This window comes from Rhynchophorus ferrugineus, unplaced genomic scaffold (assembly GCF_030347505.1).
Source record: "Rhynchophorus ferrugineus isolate W39M unplaced genomic scaffold, kcgeb_rfMv2 rfM6, whole genome shotgun sequence".
NCBI lineage: Eukaryota > Metazoa > Arthropoda > Insecta > Coleoptera > Curculionidae > Rhynchophorus > Rhynchophorus ferrugineus.
Window position 1 is genome coordinate 6147939 of NW_027472585.1, and position 26287 is coordinate 6174225.

The 26287-nt window shown below is 32.5% G+C and overlaps 1 protein-coding gene across 3 annotated transcripts in view; it reads left to right on the forward strand.

Annotated features, from left to right (window-relative positions):
- Fkbp14 (peptidyl-prolyl cis-trans isomerase Fkb14) overlaps positions 1 to 26287 on the forward strand; it is a 77743-nt gene that overhangs the window by 17947 nt on the left and 33509 nt on the right. The window contains exons 2-3 of one of the 3 annotated variants that reach the window (XM_076407811.1): positions 152 to 386; positions 483 to 877. The exons of the other annotated variants lie outside the window; for them this stretch is intronic. Of the exons in view, the coding sequence (XP_076263926.1) occupies positions 152 to 386; positions 483 to 719 (472 nt within the window). The 3' untranslated portion in view covers positions 720 to 877. Of the gene's footprint in view, positions 1 to 151; positions 387 to 482; positions 878 to 26287 lie in introns of those variants that run through there. 3 annotated transcript variants of the gene reach the window in all.

The window sequence follows — 26287 nt, forward strand, 5'->3', positions numbered from 1 at the left end:
TTGACAAATTAACAAAAATACCAGTGGTGCTTTTTTAAATATTATGATTTAATTATGTCAACAAATCGGCAAATATTTGTACCCCTGTAGGAGCAAATGTAATAACATATAACTATCTAACAATTTTAATTATTTTTTTATATTTATTAAGGTCCTTATCTGAAGGTATGGAACGTACGTTTATAATGATCAAACCTGACGGTGTTCAAAGAGGTTTGGTCGGCAAAATAATCGCTCGATTCGAGGAAAAAGGCTTGAAACTGGAAGCTTTGAAATTTCTTCGTCCATCAGAGTGTCTCTTGCACCAACACTACGCGGAACATCAAGGAAAATCTTTCTTTGAGCCCCTCGTTAAGTACATTCAATCCGGACCGGTCGTTCCCATGGTTAGTACCAAGTATACGTCCGTAGTTAGTGGCATGTAGTAATTTTGCGCTTTGCTGTCGACCAATTTCCCGTCCATTCTTTCTTTCTTTCTTCAGGTGTGGCAAGGCCCCGATGCCGTGAAAATTGCCCGTACTCTCATCGGTAGTACTAATCCATCTCAGAGTCCTCCGGGTACCATCCGTGGGGATATGGCCGTACAAACTCAAAAGAATTTAATTCACGGATCCGATTCGGTGACCTCAGCAGAAAGGGAGATCGATCTATGGTTCGATAATAAAGAACTAATCGGATGGGATCGAGATGGTGATAAATGGGTTTTGGAATCTGCCTAGCCCGCATTTGTGTTCTTTTGGACGAAATAGATGAATAATAATAATAAATCGCTCGATTAGTCTGCCGCCTTACTGATAGAAATGTTATTTTTCGAAATGTTATAAATTATATTTTGTCAAATGTGATATCGTGTAAAATAAAATCTCAGTTTTTTTCATATCGCCTTTTCATTTGAATCATTTTTATTGAAGAAGCCATTGAATGTGATGGTTTGCTGTTGCATACTCTAACAGGTGCGGTAAAAGTCCCGCTACCATTTTGATCGCACGCCATCTTGTTTATATGACGTTTAGCTTAGTTTTGCTTTAACCGTTATATTGTGTAGACGTCCAAAGTTTATTATGGATGAATACACGCCACAAGAACGAGCAGAAATAATGACAATATTTATTGAAAATAATCGTTCCATTATTGCCGCTCAGTTGAAATGGTGTCAAAAATATCCTAATCGCTCAGTGCCTCACAAAACCACAATTTATCGTTTACATGCGAATTTTCGACAGTCCGGGCTGCAGACAGGCCTCATTCTGGAAGACAACGGACGTCTCATAACGCTGAAAATGTGACTGTGGTGCGCGATAGTGTTACAGAGTCTGCAGAAACATCAATTCGGAGACGTGGCTGCCAGTTACACATTTTACGGCGAATTTTGGAAACTGATTTGAAAATGTTCCCATGTAAAATTCAGTTACTCCAAAAATCTCTACTGAGAGATCCTGATCAACGAGTTGAGTACATTAATGCAATCCTAAGGCTGTCTGGTGAAACTGAGGATGTTTGGTCTAAATGGATAATGACCGATAAACCCCATTTTCTTCTCAGTGGCGACGTGAATAAACAGAACAGTCGGGTTCACAGAATCGGGGAATAGAGAATCCTCAATTAATTCATGAAACCTCATCCCATCCACTAAAAACAACATTATGGGATGGTATTCTTGCTGGAAACATCATTAATCCCTATTGTTTTCAAAATGACCAAGGTGTTCCAGTTACTGTTACTGCTGAACGGTACCAAGGCATGATTATTCAATTATTGAATGATATTTTTTCACGAAGACTAATTTTGCGAAGTGGCGATGAAGGATGGCCAGCCAGATCTCCGGATTTAACAGCATCATACTTTTCTTATGGTGTTCTTTAAGATCAAAAGTTTATGTGAATAAGCCCCAAACGATTCAACATCTTAAAGACAATATTCCACAACTAAAAAGAAACATTTTTTTATCGTTTTTAAAACGATATATCCGCCGTAGGGCGCATTTCATTATAACCATATTATCAACAAGGAATGTTATTTTAGTGCTTTGGGTCATTTTTTTTGGAACTATTCATCACAAAAGACTGAAAATCTGGGCAGAGGAATCTTCATCATCACGAAAATGCGTCCTGTCACACTGCAGTACGTACCTCTTCCTGATTTTTTCTGATTTAGCTTCCATGGCTATATACATTAGCTGCTTGATATATATATATATATATATATATATATATATATATATATATATACTTTGCCGAAAGACTCGCACTACTACTACATACAGTTAATTAAACACTCGCAATGATTTATAGTTTAGAGTTGTTGTATTATATTTACATTAAACACTTTTCCACGCAGTGTAATGTATGAGGTAGAGTTCCAGTACCAACACAAATAGAATTATAGACTGATTTGGTTACATATTCCGGTTGCCGCAAACAATTCAACATCTTAAAGACAATATTCGTCAGGAAATTGAAGGAATTCACCATCAGATGTTGCAGATTGGCTGTTTTATTGGTAGGACTATATTTTTCTAAATAAAAAACTGTTCAATGTAAAAAAATTATCGAAATACAGGCAAGTGCCTAATATATAGTATGAAAATTATGTTTGCAAGTCGTAGTGCGGCTCCAAAGTAGCCTCCATCATTTTTCAGGAGCGTAGAAGGTCTCTGGCCATGTCGCGTTTCTTGTAAATAATTCAAATTGCTTCGACTCTTCCGAGATGCTTTCATCGGACTGCCGTACCCGTTGAATATTTCATGCTTTAAAATATAACGCCAGACGACAAATTTTGACGTTTTACTGTGGTTTTCCCGGAGCTCGTCTTTAACCAACGGCCACAAAACGAAAGAAACACAACGGAGGAAATTTAGGACTCGGCGTTCGGCATGAACTAGCTGTTTTAACATACTTTGTCGGTGTAAACATTCACGATATTTTTTGATATTGTTCCGCAAACAATATCCAATACGCTCGGCTGTATTTCATGGTTTTGTTTTTGGTTTTAACATGATTAGTCAGAGAAACATTCTTAAAGTTACGTGATACTAAAAGTTAGTTGTCTAATACAATATGGGGCAAAAGTCCCGCTACCATTTTGATTGCCTATAACTTTGTCCAAGGAAAAGATAAGTAACTTTGGTTTTTATAAAAAGTTTATTTGACTTTTTTCATTATGATTGGAAAATTCATCCTGCAACACCTGAGGCTGAATTTCTTCAATTTCGTGACGAATATTGTCTTTAAGATGTTGAATCGTTTGGGGCTTATTCACGTTAACTTTTGATTTTAAAAAACCCCGTAAGAAAAAGTCTGGTGCTGTTAGATCCGGAGATCTGGCTGGCCATGTTAAATCGTCATTTCGCGAAATTAGTGTTCGTGAAAAAAAGGTTATTAAATAATTGAATTGTGCGCTGTCCAGTAGGTGTATTGGTTCCATGTTGCTGTGATTTTTAAGACGAAATCTTGGATAACTTCGTAGATTCATTTTATTTCGAGGTTATCGTACAGTAGAGTCGTTGTTTATGTACCGATAAGCATTGGTAATTACTCGAGGAAATTCATTTTGGCAGTGTTGCGTTACTAGTTGTTTGATGCTGTTTATCGATATTTATTGAGATCCCGAATATGTAGTTTTGCAATAAAATATTGCCTATTATTATGTAGCTAGTTATAAGAAATATTTAATGAATGAATATGTTAAAACACTGAGAGTGTTTCGAAATTCAAGAATGGGCAACTAAGGCGTTTAGAAGACGAAGATTCTTCAATTTAGGTAGGAGAAATGCCATTTTACATTTTTCAAAATCAAAATCAAGAATTGGAAAATTTTCTTTCTTAAGTGTTTTAGTTTATGTTATTTAATATATCTCGAAGTAATACAACTCTGGGATAACACCAAAAGAGAACACAGACTCAAAAGAATTAATCCCATTGATCTTGTGTAGTGTAGTGAGGTGTATTTAATAAAAAAAACAGCAATGTTACTACAGAAACATTATTACACCAGATACTAAGATAGGGCCGATGGGTCCTCCTAGATATATACCTAGTTTAAGTTAATGTAATAACAAATTGTGGGTTAGTCAGTAACGACTAGTAACAATGTAATAAACTAAAAAAATTATAGTATTTTGATTCGTCATCATTGGCAGGCATTTCCGATCTAGTTTTCCTGGTCTCTTTTCCAGGAAATAATTTGTTTCATGTTCTGATATATATCTTTTTTTGGTAGCTTATTTTGTTCTATCTATCATAGTTTGGATTTCGATATTAATCTGAATTTGTTAGAAGAATTATAGAATTGTGTTAACAATACATATGCACAAGACTTCTGTTTCCATTTGAAGTTTGGTATTATATCATTGTCGATGGGCTGGTAAGTGAATGATACATTTTAAAATTGACATCGAAACTTACGAGATCGTAAAAAATTTAATAGTATTAAACTGAATTGTTGTTTTCAATGCATATGGAGGTCATCGGAGGTGAAGCCATATCGTTAATTGAAATATGCGAGAGTCTGCCAATCCACGTATTAAAACAAGCCACGTTTACTATGATCCTGTTTATTCTGTTGGGGTTCAGTCAGATAACGCTATCTGCGTGTTGTGTTAGCAGTTCTTTTATCAAAACTTGAATAAATATGTATTATTTATTTATATACCAAATTTTTGTTTCCATGTCCTGAAATACGTCCTGTCCACGTGAATAAAAACCCTTAAAATAAATATATAGAAACTCTTAAATTAGAAATCTTAAATGATAGCCTTTGTTGGAAACTCCAAAGTCATGTTGTTTTATATTATGTCCGATATTAAATTTAAATTATAGTAGAGATAATGGAAAATGTAGTAAATTAGTGCTAAACTTTGTTTTCTATATTCATATCTATCTGCATAATTAAAAATCAATTTCCTAATGTATGTAAGCACGTCACAGAAATACTGCACCTCTTTGGTTAAGTTTCTTTTGTTTGAATGATAGCAAATATTTAAAATATTGCAAGGATATGTGAAAAAAATCCGTAAAAAATCTTCATATAAAAATGAGTGAATGACTGGGATAGAAGACAGTTGTTATTTCGTGTTCATCAATTTATTGTCAATCTACTGCGTTATTTTAACTATTTATCATGTTTCTGCTTAATGATAGACATTACAAAAACCATGCTTGATTGAGAAATAGAGTTTTAGAAAAAAAATTGAGAAGACAGTCAAATTCATGGTCAAGTTCATTCAAGTTGACTTGTATAAGGTGATAATCAAGCTATGTAACCTGGAACAACCGAAACTATGCAATGGAGCAAGACTCGCTGTAAAAAGCTGATGAACAACGTAATTGAAGCAACCATAATCACCATACGAAAGTTTAAAGGTGATGATATATTGATTGCAAGAATACTTTACCTACTTAACTTCCTTTCTTTCGAATTTAAGCGTTTCCAGTTTTGCGATCAGACTTGCTTTCAACATGCCGATCACTATATCGCAATGTAAGTCATTGGAAGTAGGTGTGCCGAAAATATTGATGCATTGATATTTTGGGGGTTTTCATGCCGATACCCCCAGACGCTCCGATAGGATCTCAAGACATTTTAATTTTTCGAATAAAACTATATAACAACGAACTGTAATATTTATGTTATCCACTGTCATGGCATTGTGTATTTATGATTATCGCATAGTATTTGTTCTAGTATAGTCGAATTCCATCCAAACGAAAAACCAATATACGGTTAGGACGTCCGCATAGTCCGCTAATAGTATTTTATTTGTAAACAATGATTGAGTGATTGAGTGTTAATAATTAAAATACTTGTTAAAAGATACAATTGAAACTAAATTAACTCGTTTTAGAACTATATATTATACACATCCTGATACTTTCATTATAAGGCTTCTTTTATTTTAATCTTTCTACCTCTTTGTATTATGTAAACTTTGAATACGCATTAAATCAGAGCATTGCAGCGGACTAAGCCACATGACATTTTACAGTGTATAAATATGTACTCTATGCTTTAGCTTAAATAGGATAGGGTACATTACTTAATACATGCGCCTATTGACCTCCGTTTATTTTTCAAACAGAGAATAATTTAGGTTTGGTGTACGCATGCGTATATACAACTTCATTTACTTACTTCTTTTTTATATATAAATTATTCCTTATAAATAAATATATACAAGTTTGATAAATATTTGATTTAATATATGAGGGAAATATGTTGTCGCATTGCAAAATGTTCGAAATAACATTTTATTAAAAAAAATTGAATAAAATGAAATAATAAAAAGACAATTACTATATGAACAACTAATTTAATAAAAAACAATATTTAAATTAATTTACACATTTGAGCAATTAAGATGAACTTCAAGAACCATATACATGAACATCGTTTAGATCAAATCCAGCCAATATAGTTAAAACCAAACGAAAAAGCCACCACCATATATGAAAGCAGTGAAATTCTCCTAACAATCTCCGAATATGATCAACTATGATCGCTACTATTCTTGATTCACAACACCCATTAACGTATTAACTACCTACCTTGCATTTAACATATTGTACATTTACTAGCCTAAAACAAATGGATGATCGTACTTTTAAGCTGAAAGAAATCTCAAGTCAATACATCATTATTTTTACAAAACAATAATTTATTTACCTATACTCTTACATAAAAATGCGTTCCCTTTTCCTTGTTTGTCATTAGATAATTAGGTTGTCGTTGATAGTTTTATATTTTGTTTTATTTGATATTGATTTATACCTTGGTTAGAAAATTTAATTATTTCATAGGATCACTACCCACTTGTTCGGTATAGTTTCCTGTATCTATCCATCTTCATATTTATTCCATCTATTACTCTCAACAAATTCCAGTTACATCTCATCTATTAAATATAAATTAAGTCACCACTAAAATATATCATATCGTTTAAAATAAATGTTATAATTATTACCAGGTACTACAATTTTTGCTACTATTCTTATCATTAAATTTTGGCATATGTTGATACCTATTCGATGTCGTTGAAAATGATATGTTATAAAGTTGGCTTAGATTCCGCTCTTACCTTTGTTCTTCCATATTTTAAAACTGATGTATATTAAACCACTAAGAATAATATAGCAATTTAATTATTATTCCTAAAGAATTATTAAGGTAATACAAAATCTAAATATTGCAGATTTTTTAATTATTTTCACTTGATCGACTGTGTGGATCAACTCGAAAAGAATCTACCGTCGACGAACGAAACTGAATGTAGGAGAGGAAATATATAGTCTATTCAAAGTTTTTTTAGTAATACATCATGGTTATTTGTAATGTCGAAATATTGCAATGTTGCCGAATTAACTCTGACTTTTAGTTCAGTTTGGCTTTGACATACAAAAAAATTCTAATCTAAATAAAATTATTGAACAAAAATATTATGAAATATAATTTATTTTAGCATTATAGCAAATCTAATAGATATATTATCGAAGGACTTAAAACTACAATTAAGACACGGCTATAATAGTTTGTAGGTTAGATTTGTTTTATTTACATTTAAACCTTTTCCACACCACCCATGAGGCAGAGTTTCTAGGCGCGTTTTTTTATGCAGTGGTATCCCCTGGAGGCCTAATCATCTACCTAATTAACAATTATATATCTCAGAACCGAGTTCCTTCTAGAGCATATTTACCTTTTTACGTTTAGTTCTTCGTTCGAAGGTGTGTTTACTTGTTAAGTCATCTTGGCATCACTGTATATTTTATTTCTTCTGCTACTATCTGTGTACACCATTCTTCATAAACTTAATCACAGAATTCCGTCTAATGCACTTACCATATCTACAAAACCAGTTGTATTCAATCTCCACACATACATTCTAACCTATTGCACATGTTTAATTTAGAACAATTACAATCATATCTGTGCACACATATCTTTCACGCCCTACAGTACTATTTTCTAGAGTTATATTCAATTATTTATGTGCACACACAGCATTATCACATATCCTGAAAGTTTCCTTCAGTCACTTTCACTTTCCCACTCATTGTCCAATTCAATCACTAAACTGTTAATTTCTAATCTGTCTGAAACATGTTCACAATACAAATCGAGTCCATCTAAACCCAAGGTGTTATGGTTGACAATGCTTCTTTCCACATATCCAAGCAGTTTTTGATGGAATATCCTTCTCGACCAGCAATATATCTGCAATTACTTATTAATAAATATAATTATCAACAAAACCTTATCGAATGCTATTGTAACTTTTACCTTTTTCCATCAATTTTTGTTGTCTTTACACTTTTTTTGTTACCGTTTGTGACCCTGAATATCTGAAGTAATTTGATATATTACGGAGTAACATAAAATTAAAAGGACTAAAATAATGTTTGCCGGTTTATAACCTGTAGTAATTATAACTAATATTTTGAATAATTTAGCATACATCTGACAAATGGCCAGCGACCAGCTGTCAGACGTATGCAAAATTCTTGAAAGCAATTGTGATAAGAGGTTTTAACTTTACCTATAAATTATTGTGGCTGTATAATTAACTGTAGTTTTTAGATATAGTATAATGTTGAAATAAATTATATTTGGTAACATTTTTGTTCAATTATTTTATTTAGATTAGAATTTTTTGTATGTCAAAGCCAAACTCAGAGTTGATGCGGCAACATTGTAATATTTCGACGTCATAAATATCCATGACGCATTACTAATAAACTTTGGATAGGCTATAGTTTATTCTTTTTCTATGATTTATTCTATGCGGGATAGTGCGCATGCGCCAACTTTCTTTCTGAGATCTTTGTTAAGTAATGTAACTTGTTATACAAAAATACATCGGGAAATATACATCGGATGTATTTATCCGCACTCTTCTTGCTTGTGTATTGATGGAAGTACAACAGAATAATGGCAATAAATTAATTTTATGAATTACTATTGGACGAGGCATACCTGATGTAAAATGTAACAAAAAATCTTCAGTCTCGTTGTAGAAATCACAAGAAACTTAGAAAGACAATTCGTTTGTTGACTATGAATAAATATTAAATCTTTAAAATACTTAAAAGCTTTGATGTATTTAAAATTAAGCCGTTTTGTTATTAATAGAATAAATACTACAATAATACGGGATTAAAGATGTGGTTTTAATTGATTTCTGTTCGTTATATCCCTCATTCGAGCAAAAAAGATAAATGGTTTGCGGTGCGAGGACTTCATATCCAATTTCAACGTCATCTATCACGATTAGATCGGACAGAATTAATATAAGTTAATATCTGCTCGGAGGATGAGGAAGTCGGTTTTATTTCTGACCTCCGTTTTCGTCTGGACTAATCCACCTCGGATAAGACGATATATTTTATTAACGATATTTGTCTTATTTACGGTGGCGGCAACAGAACGGTAAGGATCTCTTCTAAACAGTTCTTAATGTGGAGGGGTGGGAGGAGGTATTATACGGGTTCGTTCAGATACCGTCACCCCGATGTCGAGATATACCGGGGTCTTGAATTCGCAGGAGCAAAGTGTGGTGAATAAGTTATGAACTGGTTCACAAATTCAACGAGAATTTTGGGGTTAAATGCTGTTCAAATATGTTTTTGTGATTAACTTTCGGCGAATTAGATGAGATTCCTTGTAAATTGACATCCTGCAAGATATTTAATTAATATGAACAAAATAAAATACAACAAATTGTAGAATGAATCCTCTAAACTTTCATTATTGTTAATCGACTTCAAAAAAGGTGGAGGTTCTATGTTCGGCTGTATATTTTATTTTAATGTATGTTCGTCGATTTCTCCGTTAATTGTGGACCGATTTTCAAAATTCTTTTATTCTTCGAAAGAGTGCACTTCCGAGATTGTACAATCGAAACCAAGTTCATCATCAGACGGGAGAAGGGGGAAAAACCTTAAATTCCAAAGGCACGTACAATGTTTTCACATATTTTTTTATCTAAAATAATCGGATATTTCTGTATAATATTATTGCTGAACTGATGTGATGAAAAATCAGAAGTAGTTGTGTGTAAAAACCATTGAGTTTGCTTTTTAAGCACTATTTAAGCACTAGTCATATCATATGAGAAGTCGTAGAAACATCGTAAGCAACTGTTTCTATGGTGAGATGGTTAGAACATTAGGCTCACATGCGGAGGTCGCTGGTTCGATTCCCAATGGGTTCAGCAATTCTTTTGTTCTACTTTGGTTGGGAAATGTCCCTTATTTTTGGTAAACGTCCCTTATTTTCAATCATGGTTTCTTTATTCGTATTTTTCCTCATAGGGGCTGCACTTTCAATTGGATTATCCATTGTAATACTTAACAAAAGAACTACGTAATTTATTGAGTAAATATCCAGCACTAAAAAGAGAAAAATAAAATATTTTTAACAAAAAAATTGAACCGACTTAAATAAGGAACTCACTAAAAATGAAAAACTAATCAAACTTTAAGATATTGATAAAAAATATTAGTTAGCTCAACGCTTAACGTAATTTATGGAAGCAGCATACAGGGGCCATCGCAAAACTATAAATACATATTGAGCGGATAGCAAAAAGGTAATATAGACCATCGGTGCTGGCGAAATTATGGTACTCTGATAAAAAATTTACGAATGTTGCTTTTATAAGGCCCCTATTACGATTCCAAAGCCGTTAGTTTCAAGAATTCGGTAAAATAGCACTCGTCGAGGTCGAACGTTTAGAGATCGCAAAAATTTAATATTACTCTTAAGATTACCCGGTATCGTATCATCTTAATTTCAACAAAATTTAATTAGGAACGAGTCTTTTTTAAATTATACTACAATGTTGAATTAAAATACTCTAAATTAAGAGATTTGATCAATTTTGCTGCAACAGAAACTTTTTATTTTTAAATATTTTATAAATTGTCTTTGCCGTATATTGTTAATCTGGACCTCCTAATGCCTTTGATTATGAAGCATGAATATATAACCTGCTACATTGCAATATAAAACAGTATCTATCGATTGAATGTAATTTGATCGACTCTAGACGGTGCGAGATCGTCGACATGGTTTGGCCCTGTTTCAGCAGCCGTTTTAATAATTTAGTTAAGGAAGAAGAAGAAATTCACTCGAGTTTTAAGACTTTACATAAAACTCGCACGCCGTATGGAAATATGGGATGGGACGCGAACCGAAACAGATAAACTTAATATTGGCTTTGGAAAGATATCGCGGAAGCTGAAATTGTAACGGAGACCGGAATAGCAATCGTGCGAGAATACCACGGCAAAAAATCACCAATAGAGAATATATATAAACGTATGTTTTCCTGATGTTTTCTTCGGATTTCTCCTATATAACCTATGTGTTGCATGTGGTCGTTGTTCAGATATATCCAGACACTGTTCTGGATTATCTTTGGAGCTGAGCGATGCCGGGTTGTTATCCTGTTCATAGTCTTGGAGGAAACATATTATCCGCATAGTTTTATTAAGAAATGAACCCATTAATTATAGATTAGTTCAGCATGTTCTTTTCAGTGAAAAACTTTATGTTTTATTCTAAATATCAGAGTTGAAAACTTGTGGATATTTCACCAATATTCGAGGAATCTCATAGGCCTGTGACTTAAACAATTTAACACATTTTCTAGGATTAGACGAAATGTACATTGAACTAAAAGCTGGAGAAAGTATGGAGATTTCGCAAAAATATAGAAATGTTCTTCGTATTGCTAGTGCAGACATGTCTATAGAACATGTCATGAATTTTATATTATATTGCCGTCAGATGTTACCAAGCGATTCGATCTCAGCTATGTACACTTTATTTTCTTTTATATATGCTGTAAATCCTCAACAGCTACAAATTAATCACTGGTGCCAGTGCCAAAGCAATTTCCAGTGCTTCATAAATTTGTGACAGCACAAATATTATATTTTGAGTGGCGAGCTCATTTCCTAGGGATTTGACTAGTGTTTTGATCAACATGAGCTTGAACTTCATCAAGATCACATTCGCATTACCATCGGAATACGAGCAAAGACATTACAATGCAATTCCTTAGCATGTCCACACTCGACCACGTGTTGAGGAATGGGTAAAAACATACTTCCAAATGTTAAAATGGGAGTTACCCCACCCGTCGCATTCTTCAGATCTTGCTCCTTCTGATCACTACTTGTTCCGACATATGGGTCGTTACCTGTTCAGCAGTGCTTCACTTCTTACGAGAATACCAAGAAATGGGTTGATTCGTGGTCTGGGAATGTTCGTCTGGTCGGTTGGAATATGTGGCTGTCGGTGCGATTGTTTGTTGTTTTGAAGTTGTTTATTACGATATTGAATGATACATGTGGTCGACGGGTGAATGGACAGGATATTAGGTTAGCTAGAGGAAGTACGGTAGCGCTATGGAAGTGGTACTGTTACATTCGTAGAGAAAAGAAAAAATGTACCAATCCACCAGCGTTGCCAGCCTTAGACTTTGATGTAGGTGAATGTGTGGTGGCCTAAAAGGTTGTACCGGTCGCTACAGTGGGTATCCTCAGAAAATACATCCTTCTTCCGACATCGAGTCCATGAATTGCCTGAAACATGGGTAAAGTAGCGATTATCGATTGACAATACTTTGAATAAAATAAATTTTACCGATTTTTTCCGAACAAAAATCCATCAAAACTAATTTATAGGCCTTATATTTCAAAGGATAAATATATCTACTCCGTATCTAATAAGAAGTGGATCAACAAAGGCGAACGCAAAAAGTATGAAATAATATCTTCGGACGTTTCCAATCTTTTCGATTGGCCAAGGAATAACCGGCATGGCAATGTCAACAGATCTCTCCTTATAGTTCGATAATCCTTTCCGATGATAACGTTTCACGTCTCATTGGCCTGACAGTATTTGTCTTCGGGTCGTTCATTTTCGAGGATTTCGGAATCTTTCGGTTCGCCCATTTCGTTTCACTTTGTCGGGATCAATCAGCGATCAAAGATTAAACGACACTTGCTTTTTGTTATTAAAGATTCTCCAAGACGGCCTAATTAATTTTGAAATCGAAGATTGAAATAAATATACAGCGTTTAAATATACCCTTAAAAATTTAATTAACCTTTTAATTACGCAAGTATTTTTTTATTTGGTTCAGATTACTTAGGTTTTTTGTTGCAGAAAAAAGTTGTTTCAAAATGAAGTCATTTTCGGATTCAGTATACACCAAAATTTCTATGCTATTTTCTATACTGCTATTGAATACTACTTCTAATGGTAATGTATACTGTACATTTGTCTTAAACAAACTTCCTGGAAAAATGATTAAGAAAACACCGTTATTTCCACAAACATGGCGGGCTTTCCTCACTAGCGCAATGAGAAATATGATTGCAATAAACGACGAGGAACGGCTTAACGATATTACGAATCCGCAGACGCCAGTGAACTGTGGACGCTGCCGCTCCAAAACAATGGAAAAATGAAAATTGGGTCTTCTTTTAAGTAGTTGTTTATCCGAAACGGGAAAATTAGATCCGGCTAGTCCAAGAATAACGGTGGCGTTTCAAGTTGAAGCATTTTAAACAAACGTAATAAGGTATTCAGGTTCGCAAGATTACTGAACACTGTTGGAATTCGTTTTGCGAAATGGTCGATAGTGTTGTATTTTATAAAGAATCAAATTACGCTTACATTTTTATATAAAAGTATATTTTTCGTATTTACTTGAACATTGTTACTTTCTTTTTGTAATTATAAAAGTTTCTATACAAATGCAATAAGTGCGTTGAAGCTTGGATTTAGATTCAGCAGATCTAACATTCACCAGATGTGTTTTTTGAATGACATTCACAGAATTATGCGCCTCGGAGCCACCAGAGAGAAAATTTATTTAGAAATGGAAAATATGTTTAAATTAAACACTTGTTTATAAAATATTATACATAATAATAACAAAATATTTATTTATTTATTTAATCACAAGCCCGTCAGCCTCAGGGGCTATTTAGGGTGTACAACTTAAGATATAGTTTTAAATTAACAATTTTAATATAATATATGATAAAATTATAATTAATATTATAAACCAATAAAAGAAAAAACAAAATAAACAGCTCTAGAGATCATAGCCGGTCAATTAGGTGAGACATAGTAATAACAATATAAATACAATTCAACATATGAATATAAAACTCATTAGGACAATAATATAATTTTAATTGAGAATATACAGAATTTTTTTCTTTAAATATTACATATGTGAATCATATCCCCTTAATGCTGAATTATTAATGAAAATTTTTAAATATTTTACATTTAATAAATTTGTTGAAATTCTAGTGCCTTTTCTCATTTACTATATCAAACAACACTTAATTGTTTTTACCCTATATACATTTAGTTCTTGGTCTTTTTGGGGTTGTACTTTCTTGTTTTTATCTGTCTGAAGTTGAAGACACAGTTTTAAAAGAAACTACAGAACGTATACACGTTATAATTTAGAATTTTTGATATTTTTCAATTTAGTTGATAGCCTGTAGTAGTTGAGAGTTAATAAATAAATTACGGTCAATGTTAATTGAAACCAAAACAACACCCAGTTGAACGACCACGCCTTATCGGCCAAGCTTTGGGTTATCGGAATTCTGCAGTCGCGATGCGTCTAGAAAAACAAGGCGAAATTCCAAATTTAACAGTGGTTAATTGGAGCGAGATTAGTGAAAGATAAACCGAACCAGCGGATGAAAAAACTTTGTCATGCAGACGATGTCCAAACGAGCTTCCCGAGTCGTTAAATAATTCAGAGCGAAGACAAAAAAGTCTTTGGTAGAATTAGCGTCCTAAGGTTCCAATCCTTTAATTGAAAAATAATTCAGTTTGAACTTTTGGAGGCGGCGTCCCCTTAATTCGGTCGATATTTTTCTAAAGGTTATTTCCAATACAATTTTATACTGGTTTTCTTCAACAAAGATACAATGTATCCGGCAAATATTATTTTAATTTTATTATCCCTATAATAAGAATATTGCGTATATGAAGGTGTGTGAGATATGTAAATAAAGTAAAATAAAAAGTACGTACGGACAAGCAACCACCTATACCTGTTGATTTGGCTTCACAATAATAAAAAATAATTAAAGAATAACTTAATACAGAATTTTTTTTTTTTGAAATTTTATTTTAAAGTCTCCTTTTACCAACTACGTGGGCTCCGAACCACGGTCGTCGGCACTAAGTCTACCGACTGGCGAGTGACCAACTTAGAAATTATCCCAGAAGACACCCGGTCTTACCCAGCCTGGTTACTGGCGTGACTGGGATTATTTTCCTTGTTGGATTTTGCGCTCTTGCCTAGAACAATCACAAACATAAATTTGCGACCATGCCCCAGCATTATTTGTATATGCGTCATCAAGGCGTCTAATGTATTGCCTGTCGCAGTTTGTAAATTCGTTTTCCAATCAGATACTATTTTCCTCCTCATTTTATTCTAGTTAAAAATAGACACAATGTTGTCTGATTAGTTTGAGCCCGTAAAGGAATGAGAACTTGAAAGCAATAGTGGTAAGAGGTTATAACTCTAACCTATAAACTATTGTGGCTGTATAATTAAGTGTAGTTTTTAGATGTACTAAAATGTTAAAATAAATTATATTTGCTGACATTTTTGTTCAATTATTTTAGTTAGATTAGAATTTTGTTTTATGTCAAAGCCAAACTGCAATGAAATTGAGAGTTGATGCGGCAACATTGCGACGTTTTGACGTCACTAATTTCGATGACGCATATACAAATAAACTTTGAATAGACTATATAAAAAGTTTTAATGGATGGTCGTAAATTCTTCATTATTGAGGTTATATTTCTAATTGACAGGATTATATATTAATGTAACGATATAAATATTGTTGATTTTTATGTCATAAGTATCATAAAATTAATTAAAGTATTTTGTACTAAATAATCGTGACGAATCCAGGATACCAAGCCCGTTAAATATTTTTTTTAATATGTATTTTAAGCGGATGAAATAATTGAGAGGAGTTACCAGGTGTTTCAGAAAGTAATTGCCGGTTTTTCTAACAGTTGTCGCTAGGTTTAACTATGCAATTTTGTGATTTGACAGATATAGCAATTTATTCTACTGACCTCAAGTTTCGAAGCTATACCTGTTATATGTTGCGAAAGTGACACCATCATATACCTCTTTGAAAATTTCCAGTTTCCTGCCCGGGAAGGTGCATTTGCGGCACACATTATTTTTTCTATTTTCTAAAATAAAAGAATCGTTAAAAGTCATCGTTTGCTGGTAGAGACTTACACTGCTCAAACCTTCAAAACATGTGAGGCGTACTTTTGAAAATTGGTTATTTGGATGCGATAATATGTTATTTCGTCTTACAAAAACATACACCCAATTTCATGATTATATTAGCAGCTAATTGAATTTTAGCAGAAATTTTATCACTGTGTATTAGAGTTTGTTTCAACATCACGAGTTTGAATCAATATAGGAGACTAATAATTGATATTGATGATTGACAAAACAATAATTAGTTAACAGCGAAAATTATATCGAAGAACAAATTCCTTTATATTATTTTTAATCAGTTTTCTTCATAATTTTTGTGAATCTTTTAAGCATTGCAGTATATATAAATACATATTTTAAATACTGAAATAAAATATATGAATAAAAATAGCACATAATATAGTTTATCTATAAACTAATGCAATGCAATCGTTTTATTATTAGGTCATGATTTGTAAGGTCATTTTTTATATCATACTGGCCAATCTCTGTTACAGTCATTACATTTAACACACTGATAATCGCGTAAAACAAAATCATTACGACTTAACCACAATATTATACGGACTACAACATATTTATTACATTATTTATGAAAGAAATGTATTTATTTATTTATGAATTATAGAAAATTTTATATAACTTAATATATCTATTGAATCATTGATCAAACTGTTAACTGCTAGTTTCCTGGTATCGCTAATATTTATTTAACCATAAAAAGAGGTCATCGTTTGACCCGCAAATACCATCTAGCATTAATATAAATATCAATTGTCGACTTTCTCTAAGCCTTTCACTTAGCAGCTATTAGATCATCGGCGGATCCTCCATATTTAGCGAGCTTTTACTTAAAAGTTCAACTGGTTACAAGCATAAAAACTAACTACGTGCCTAATAGTTGTTTCGATAAGACGATATCTACGCAATAAATAAGCTTTAATTGGCTCCACGGTGAAAATGTTCATTGTTCGTCCAAATATAATAAAAAATAGAATGGAATAAATATATTTTTTAGAGAAACTAAGAATCCTAAGTCATTCACTTATTTCGACAATTAATTGTGTGTTCCCCTTTTTGGGATCGTATAATTAGTTCATTGTTCCATGCTATTAGTTTTGCGTGATTGTTAAATTATCTGGTGACATCGAATTCGTCCTCATTTTTCTTATTATAATTTTTCTAGGTAACAATTTATTTTGTACTCACTCAATCTTATTTTACTCCGTCCATATCATTTCGTGCTGAATTTATTAGTAATATTACTGTTAATTCTTTTTTTCTTATTCGTATAACATAGACACTTTATACTGTCTAAAGGAAATAAAAAATTAAGGAACTTTGTACTGCTGTAAGAACCATCCTTGCTACCTCTCTCATACTGTCGTGTATATACAGTCTAGAGAAAGAAACAGATAACTAAACATTTCCAATTTTAATATATATTTTTTAATAACAAAAAAGCTAATTAAAGCTAGAATTAACTGTTATTATTGATTAGTTTAAAAAATGCAAAATTAGTAAAAAACTTGGTAAACTTAATAAAAAAAAATATCAGAAAAAATTTAATCCATTTAGAAAATATTAATTACAATAATTTTAATGGATTTTAGTAATTTTTCGTTATTGAGTTTATATTTCTAATTGATAGGATTATATATTAAAGTAACGATTTGCCAATAAATATTTTTGATTACTTATGTCATAAGTATCATAAAACTAATTAAAGGATGTTATCCTAAATAATAATTACAACTTCAGGATAGTAAAATATGGAGATTGTTTCTAGAATATATCCATTAGCTTGATCATCATTTAATAGAATCTATTAATTAACCAATGGAAGATATTGTGAAATTGTACTAAAGTGAAATCTGTTGATTTCCAATTTTGCTCGTTCTCACGCCTATGTCTCCACTTGTACTTTATACGAACAAATAAAATCTCTTCGTCATGATGATGAAACTGTGTTTATTTATTTAGACATTTTGTATATGGCGAATTTAGAAATAATACAAGATTTAAAGATGTTATTTACAGGTTTTACCATATATGTTCGCTATAAAATAAGCTACATTGCAATTTTGTAATCAACGTTTGAAATTATTTAAATAGTTGTCTTTATCTATATACTATTAGTATAATATAAATGTTAATACAATATATATCGAATTTTTATTAATATTAATGCAATTAATAAAAAAATTGTTCTTTCCGTATTAAAATAGTCGGATACTCAAAACTTTCTGAGCTTTAAAATATCTTCGCTATATTTAATTTAGAAAAACCTGTTTGTAGCGACCTTAAGGCATATCGAATTTTGTACTATAAAATATATTATTTTATAGTACATAACATTACATTTATAGTACATATTATAATATAGAAGCTATAGTTGGGCACTTAAGGTTAATTAAATCAAATTACTAGAAATACACGGTATTGGTTTAGCGTTAATTTAATTGTTACTTTTTTGTTTCAGGTAAGACTTCTCTAATATCCGTGAAAGCATCGGAATTGGGTAAGATATTGGGGGGTGGGGGATGGGGGATGTGTTTTTTTGCCTCGAAACCAGTACGAAGATGTCTCTTTTTTTCTAATTAAACTTTAAGCATTTACCGAGAATTAGTTTGGAACCTGTGTTGTCCTACCGACCCTTGAAAACTTTACCTTAAAAGATTTTAAATATTCATGTGAGAAAAATATCCCGATGTTTTTCGACGGTATCCTTTTTTCCTGCTGGAACCGGTAGGAGTTTTTGGTTATTGACGACAGGACTGGCCTTGATAATTGATTAAATCATGTTTCGAACGTGATTCATTTTAATCATTGGGTAATTAATTGTGGCCCGGACTTTGCATAAACTGTTAATTATGATTACACTTGGTTAATTATAGGTCTACAATTAACGATAATTATATTCAAGTTAATTTTTTATAATACGTTATTATGACGCAAATTTCAAGTTATTTTATTTATTTAGAGGTAGATATTATACCGTGTTCGTAACATTTTTTTATACAACATTAATTCTTCGCAGCTCTTCTTTTCAGAAATGTTATTCTATAATTAGAAAATGTACTTTCAAGTTTTGGTTACTGTTGAGTTGTTAAAGACAGAAAGCTTTAGTTGTAAATTATGCCTGTCCGGTTTAGGATAATACTAATTCCGTTATTGGATCTGACTGATGATTATACACACGACATATAAGAATTCTACGGTTCCTTATTCTTGACACTTTTTTTCTTCTTAATTCTGATTAAATCTTAACTTTTTTTACCTTTTCATTCATGTTCCTTTACTAATTCTGTAATTATTTTACTGTTTCTGGTCTTAGTTCTGTATTTCTTTCATTCTTTTAATTCTTCTGCTATTTTCACTAATTTGTCCGGAAACATCTTGCTGTTTATTGTGGATTGGTTACAGTATTTTTATTGCGGAAACACCTCCCTCGGGTCCTTGGTGGTAACTCAGAAGATCGTTTGAAGGAGACCCCTTCCTACGCCCCGATTGGTTTAAATTATCGGCGGGGAGGAAGATCCTTCCAACTAGGAACTTGTCATGCTGATTGAAAATATGCGTTACGGACTCGGCAATAGTCAAAAATTGTACGATCTCTGGCCTTCTTAAAGGTTGTGGTTATAACCATCATAAAGGGTGATCTACCAGGCCTGACACTAATTTCTGACATGATTCGTCTAGTCCCGGTGCCTGAATCCCCATTATTCAGAACACTCGACAACGAGCCAAAGGTACATCCTTATTACTAGACACGTGTCTCTTTGTTTGCTCGGTGCCTTTCTTACATTCTTGACCTAGTTTCACCATCCATGCGATACAATGCGATATTTTATATTGTCGCAAGTCACAATTTTTTCCGATGTCACAAATATTACAAGAACTAGTTAAATGGTTTAATAAATCAGACCGCCTAAACTATACAAATGGAAAAATATTATAATTTTCGTAAACTTAAAATTAAACAATTTTCTTAAATATCAAAAAACCTAATTACCTCGCAACAGTGATACCAAATTCAAGTAGTCTAAGGCTGAGAAACTGAGCTGCTGCAATCTATATTGGATGGCCGTACACTCGAAACTGCAAGCTTCTGTCAAAGTTCCAGTAGACTATGTCAGTTAACAGCAACCTCAGTCCTCCTTTGGTGAAACTACACTTTGAACTGTGCTGCTTGTACTGGGAATTCACGATCAATTACTCTTTTCTCACTCAATTCATCTTTTGTGATCTTGCAGCTTCAGCTGTGATACCTTTAACTACATCAAAAAATGTTTCAAGTAATAATTAATTATTATGTCTTTTTAAAGTAAATTAGATGGCTCGGTGAATGGAGGTAAAACGAAATAAAACAGTGGAGTTTTTACATTATGTGACCGTTATTTATTGTCTATATAAAAAAATTTAGATAAATAATGGCAGCGGTGTTACCTGGAGACGAGGCTAGGGTAGTCGATGGTGGCACGTCTAAACCAAACGATGGTCGAGTACTGAATGAATCGAAATACCCTTCAATAACAACCCAGATAAAAGTCTCGGGGTTGCCAGCCATTCGTTATCGCGTTCTACTTGGCGTGGCTGGCACCCCGCCCGTGTTCAACATCTGGGATTATATTTCTGGGTATTTTGTAGACCGTTATTCCACTATGTAAAATTCGACATGCCTCAAGGTCGCTACATCTTTTTTCCTTCATAATTAGTTTGATTTTCGTTAATTGATTAAATTCAAAAATTGCGCCAGTTATGAAATGTGAAATGTTGTGAAGGGAAACACAAAAACTCTCAACTTATTTTAATTACGATCACAAATGTACGAGATATATTTGGAAAAATAAATAATCCGTTTATTTTGAGTCTTATTCAGAAATCTTAAAACTTAAAAACATGTAAATAATTTTATATTGAGGAAATTTGTTATTATTTAAATAATTTCATATGTTTTAATGAGATAACGTCGAGGAAGTCTTTATTTTGTTAAAAATATGAAGGAGAGAAGGAAGACTGGGTGGGAGCATTCTAACGTGAAATGACATGGAATAATTTTTTTTTAAATAGGGCCTTAAATTATAGGGGTCGTTATTTGAATTATTCTCGGTACTTATGTACAGTAGCAGGGGAAAAACCGCTTAGGGATACTATTTAAAGCTTAACGATCACAATTTATTAAAGAAAAAACAACACTATATATATCCGTATAAAAATGAACTTAATTTATTTAAATTTGACTCTAATTATATCCCTATATTCTTGAATAATAAGTCCAGTAAGTTTAATCCAAATCTGTATTTGCATTTTCTTTTTTGGATCCTAAAACTGAATTTTCAGTGGAAATTTAGGGTCTGGAGAGGAACACATCCAACAGTGTTGGCAAATAACACCTGTTCTAATACATTTAATGTAAAATAAAAGGAAATGTAACAATTATAGAGATAATCATTTAATACCGGTGGTAAATAAGTGTCTACCAGAATCGCAGAACGGTTTCCGAAAAATACCGAGTATATAGATAATTGAAGAGGTATACGGACAACAGAAGAGTCAACATCAAACAACAGATTCATTGTAGACAATATACATCATAACCAAAACCGTATAAAGGGGAAGTCTAATCCAACTCTGTTTATAACTTTAATAGATGAAATTATAAAGAAATGTAAAATAGACATGGCATATATAACATATTTTGATTCGACATAATTTCCTTTAAGGGTGATACTCTGATTATAGCGACCCTCCAACTTTTCGATACCATTTTTGTAGTACGATTTATCCTTAGCTTCAAAATAGGCCTCAGTTTCGGCGATCACCTCTTCATTCGACGAAAATTTCCTCCCAGCTAACATTCTTGTGAGATCTGAGAATAGGAAATAGTCGTTGGGGGCCAGATCTGGAGAGGACGGTGGATGAGGAAGCAATTTGAAACCCAATTCAAAAGCAGCACTTGCTTTTTCTTCAAATGCGGATGTTTTTCGACGATTTCGTCCTTCAAACGGTCTAATAACCCTATGTAATAGTCGCTGTTGATGGTCTTTTCTTTTTCAAGGTAGTCAATGAAAATTATTTCATGCGCATCCCAAAATACAGATGCCATAACCTTGTCAGCTGAATGTTGCGTTTTCCCACGATTTGGAGCATCGTGTGCAGTCCACTCGGATAACTGTCGATTGGAGTTTGGAGTGAAATGATGGGGCCATGTTTCATCTATTGTCACATATCGACGCAAAAACTCGGGTTTATTATGCTTGATCATCTTCAAAAGTGAGCTCGTGCGGCACCCACTTTGCACATAGATTTCTCATACCCAAATATTCGTGAATGATATGATGTACATATTCAGTTAATATCTTTAGAGTGTCTGCTATTTCATTCAGTTCCAATTTACAGTCATTCAATATCATTTTGTGGATTTTTTAATGTTTTGGTTGGTAACAAACTCTTTTGGGCGTCCACTGCGTTCACCGTCTTCGGCGCTCATTTCACCACGTCTAAACTTAGCATACCAATCCTTGATGGTTGATATTCCAGGGGTAGTGTCCTGAAACTCGGCATCAAGCCAATTTTTTGCCTCAACTGTATTTTTCCCTTCAAAAAGAAATATTTTGTCAACACGGGAAATTCCTTTTTATCCAATTTTTCACAATAACAAAAGTTGCGTCACTCAAAATGCTATAGTTCACAAACTAATGATCCGACAACTGTCAAATTTATACACGTATCTTTTGAGGGTTAGGGCTAACTAAAAGCATATGGATTTAATTCTAGTAGCGTCATCTATGTGGCAGAATGGGGACTTTTCAATTAACTTGTTAATTCTCCTAACATTCCTACGAACTGAAGGAGTCTATTGCGGTTTGAAACTGAGTATTAGGTATTTTAAATGCTACACTGAACAGTTTATAACCTGGTTTTGTTTTCTATATTAAATTAAATTCGGAAAAAATATTAACGACTGCGGTGTTAAGGAACGAAGTTTCTTCTTGCGTTTTCCCACTTCGCTCATGACAAACGTTTGCTCTTGGAATATCAAATATTTATAATAATAAAGGTGAAAATGGAATGAAGCTCGGAATATCCTTATTTAGATATTCATCGCTCGACCTAAAACATTTAGACAGAGTTGTGTCGATGAATCCTACGTGACTGCCTTCCCGAGATCATAGCATTTAAAATTTGTCGTTAACGGTACCATGGCGATAATCATTTACGTGAACGTATTTAGTTTAAAGATACAGGTGAACTGTTCAATTAAGTATTTAATGTTATTATTGATTGAGAATAACTTGGCTTTTTGTTCTTGAATAATTCAAATCTTTTAAATATACGTAACGTATCTTTACTATATTAGGTACTTTATATAGCCCGTTCAATAAAATAGTGAACTCACGTCCTCGAAACGTCGCAGTGTTGCCGCATCATCTTTGATTTTTAGTTCATTTCGACTATCGACTGTTTAGTAATTGACTACTTTTTACTATCGACTGTTTCAGTTGCTATTTTTGGTTCGACTGATGTTACTACCTTTTACCAGTGACTGTTTCAGTCGACTGTTTTCGGTCGCTATTTACGGTCCGACAGATTTTGTTACTATTTACTATTGATCGTTTCAGTTGTTATTTTTGGTTTTACTAGTTTCCTTCGACTAATTTTTTAACGTTTTTTCTCTTTTGTCCTAGCCGCGACCTTGACAAAAAATGTACCCAATTTATGCTTACGATTTTTTTTTAGTAGTTTACTTGTAAATGACAATATATTGTATATTAATACAGCAGCATTTTGGAACGATATATTTCAAGATTGTTAATGTAATAGGATAAAAAAATTTAAATTGTGAATGATAAATAGTAAAATACTTTTAAAGTACTGTTATTGTGTCTACAATTATTATAGTATATCATTTGACAATAACAATTAACATATTAAAATACGATAAAACATTTGTGGGGTATTATTCCATTCCATAGAAAAATTCCATTCCTTTTTACAGATCCAAGGAACATTCAAATATAAAAGTAATTTTACTTCGTTTAAAATGAAATTATGAATTGCAAGTTAACAGTATTCAGTATTATTTTTCTTTTCTTTTTTAAAGTTAGTACGTGAAGGAATATGCATATCTCCGTCTCGCTTATCACTACCGTTGAGAAACATAAGCATATATAAAATTAACTGGTCCAAGCAATTACCTCCGTCCTTTCCTATCTCACAATTTATACAGGAAATGGTCCGTACATCTTCGTCTAACATCACGAATTGAACAAGACAGTCGAACCGTGCATTTGACTGAAAATAGTAATTACTATTTTCAGTCGTTTTTTGACTATCGATTGTTTCGATAGTTTCCAACGCTAGTATATATATATATATATATATATATATATATATATATATATATATATTTTACTGCCATCAGAGCGCATATTTACCTTTTTATGCTTAGTTCTTCTTTTCATCTTTCTTCTTAAATCATTTTAAAATCACTGTATTATTTCTAGTTCATTTGCTGTATCTGCAAAACAGTTAGTACTTCTTCCCTCCTCATATATTCTAACCAAGTGCTCGTACATATATCAGTGGTTATACAGTTATTCTATATTAATTATATACTTATCTTTAGTTGACTACTCCCATCGCCATGTCTCGGTAATTGTTTCTGAGTCGCTATTAACTCGATAACTAAGCTGCTAAGCTAATTCACAATTTCACCATTTGTCAGTATTGACCATCAGATTTCATCACTGATAGAGCTATCATTAAGGTGATCTTGTCACTTTGTTACCGGCGCTTCGTATGGAGACGAGTATTTTAATTTTTTTGAGATATTTGAGCTAGAGTTCACTCGCAATATATTACCTCCAGTATTTTAATGGATAACGAAAAATAATGATGTAGGTTTAGAGAATATTTATTGAAGAAGGAAATATTTAATATATCAATTTTAACTATAAAGAATTTCTGTATCATACGGTCATTTATGATATCACCTCGTAAGTCTCTTGGAGATAAATCAGTAAAAAACTGATTAAAATTGGTATTACGTGTTTACGTTTTTGTGCCGCTCATAGGACCTAACTATAATTTATATTGGTAATTTACGCGGTGAAACGTTATTACATTACGCTTTTGGTGAGAATATAACAAAACAATAATGTAGGTAGACTGAAATGATGTTTTGTATCATTTCATACACACGGCAAAGTTCTCACTGAATTTCAGTAACCTTCTTATAACTTACCTGCGATTGTAATCTCTTTAGTAGCAACTATTCAGAAGACAAAGTTAACGATGAAACTAAACTAGTCACAAATATAAACTGATACTGAAGAAAGAATTTAAGAAGTAGACCTGGAAGCAAAAAGAAACCTATTTGATTATTGAATAATCTTAATATTGAAAATAATTGGTTTGATTCTAATTATTTAGCTATTTAATTATTTTTTCAACGCTTGTAAGTTAAATTTTCGAGCTTGTTGTGTTATCTAAGGTAGAACGAAATACTACTGATTACTCTCGGTTGATATTTATATGACGAATTTAACTAGTCATTTCGAACCAACTGACGAATGGTCAATATAGAGATTATCTAAGAAAGATATCATGTATTGCCAGGGTGACTGTTGGATTAATGTCAAATAACTTTATATTTTCAACGCTTGTAAGTTAAATTTTCGAGCTTGTTGTGGTATTTAAGGTACAACCAAAGACTACTGATTACTCTCGGTTGATATTATAATTTTGTTTTCGAACCAACTGACGAATGGTCAATATAGAGATTATCTAAGAAAGATATCATGTATTGCCAGGGTGACTGTTGATTAATTACATCTTACGCTTGTAAGTAGATTTTCGAGCTTGTTGTGGTATCTAAGTACAATTTTAATTTACAAATTAACTGTTAACAAATTAGCTGTTCTGTTGTACTTGCATCAATAGACAAGGCAAATACGGGAATAATACATCAGTATATAC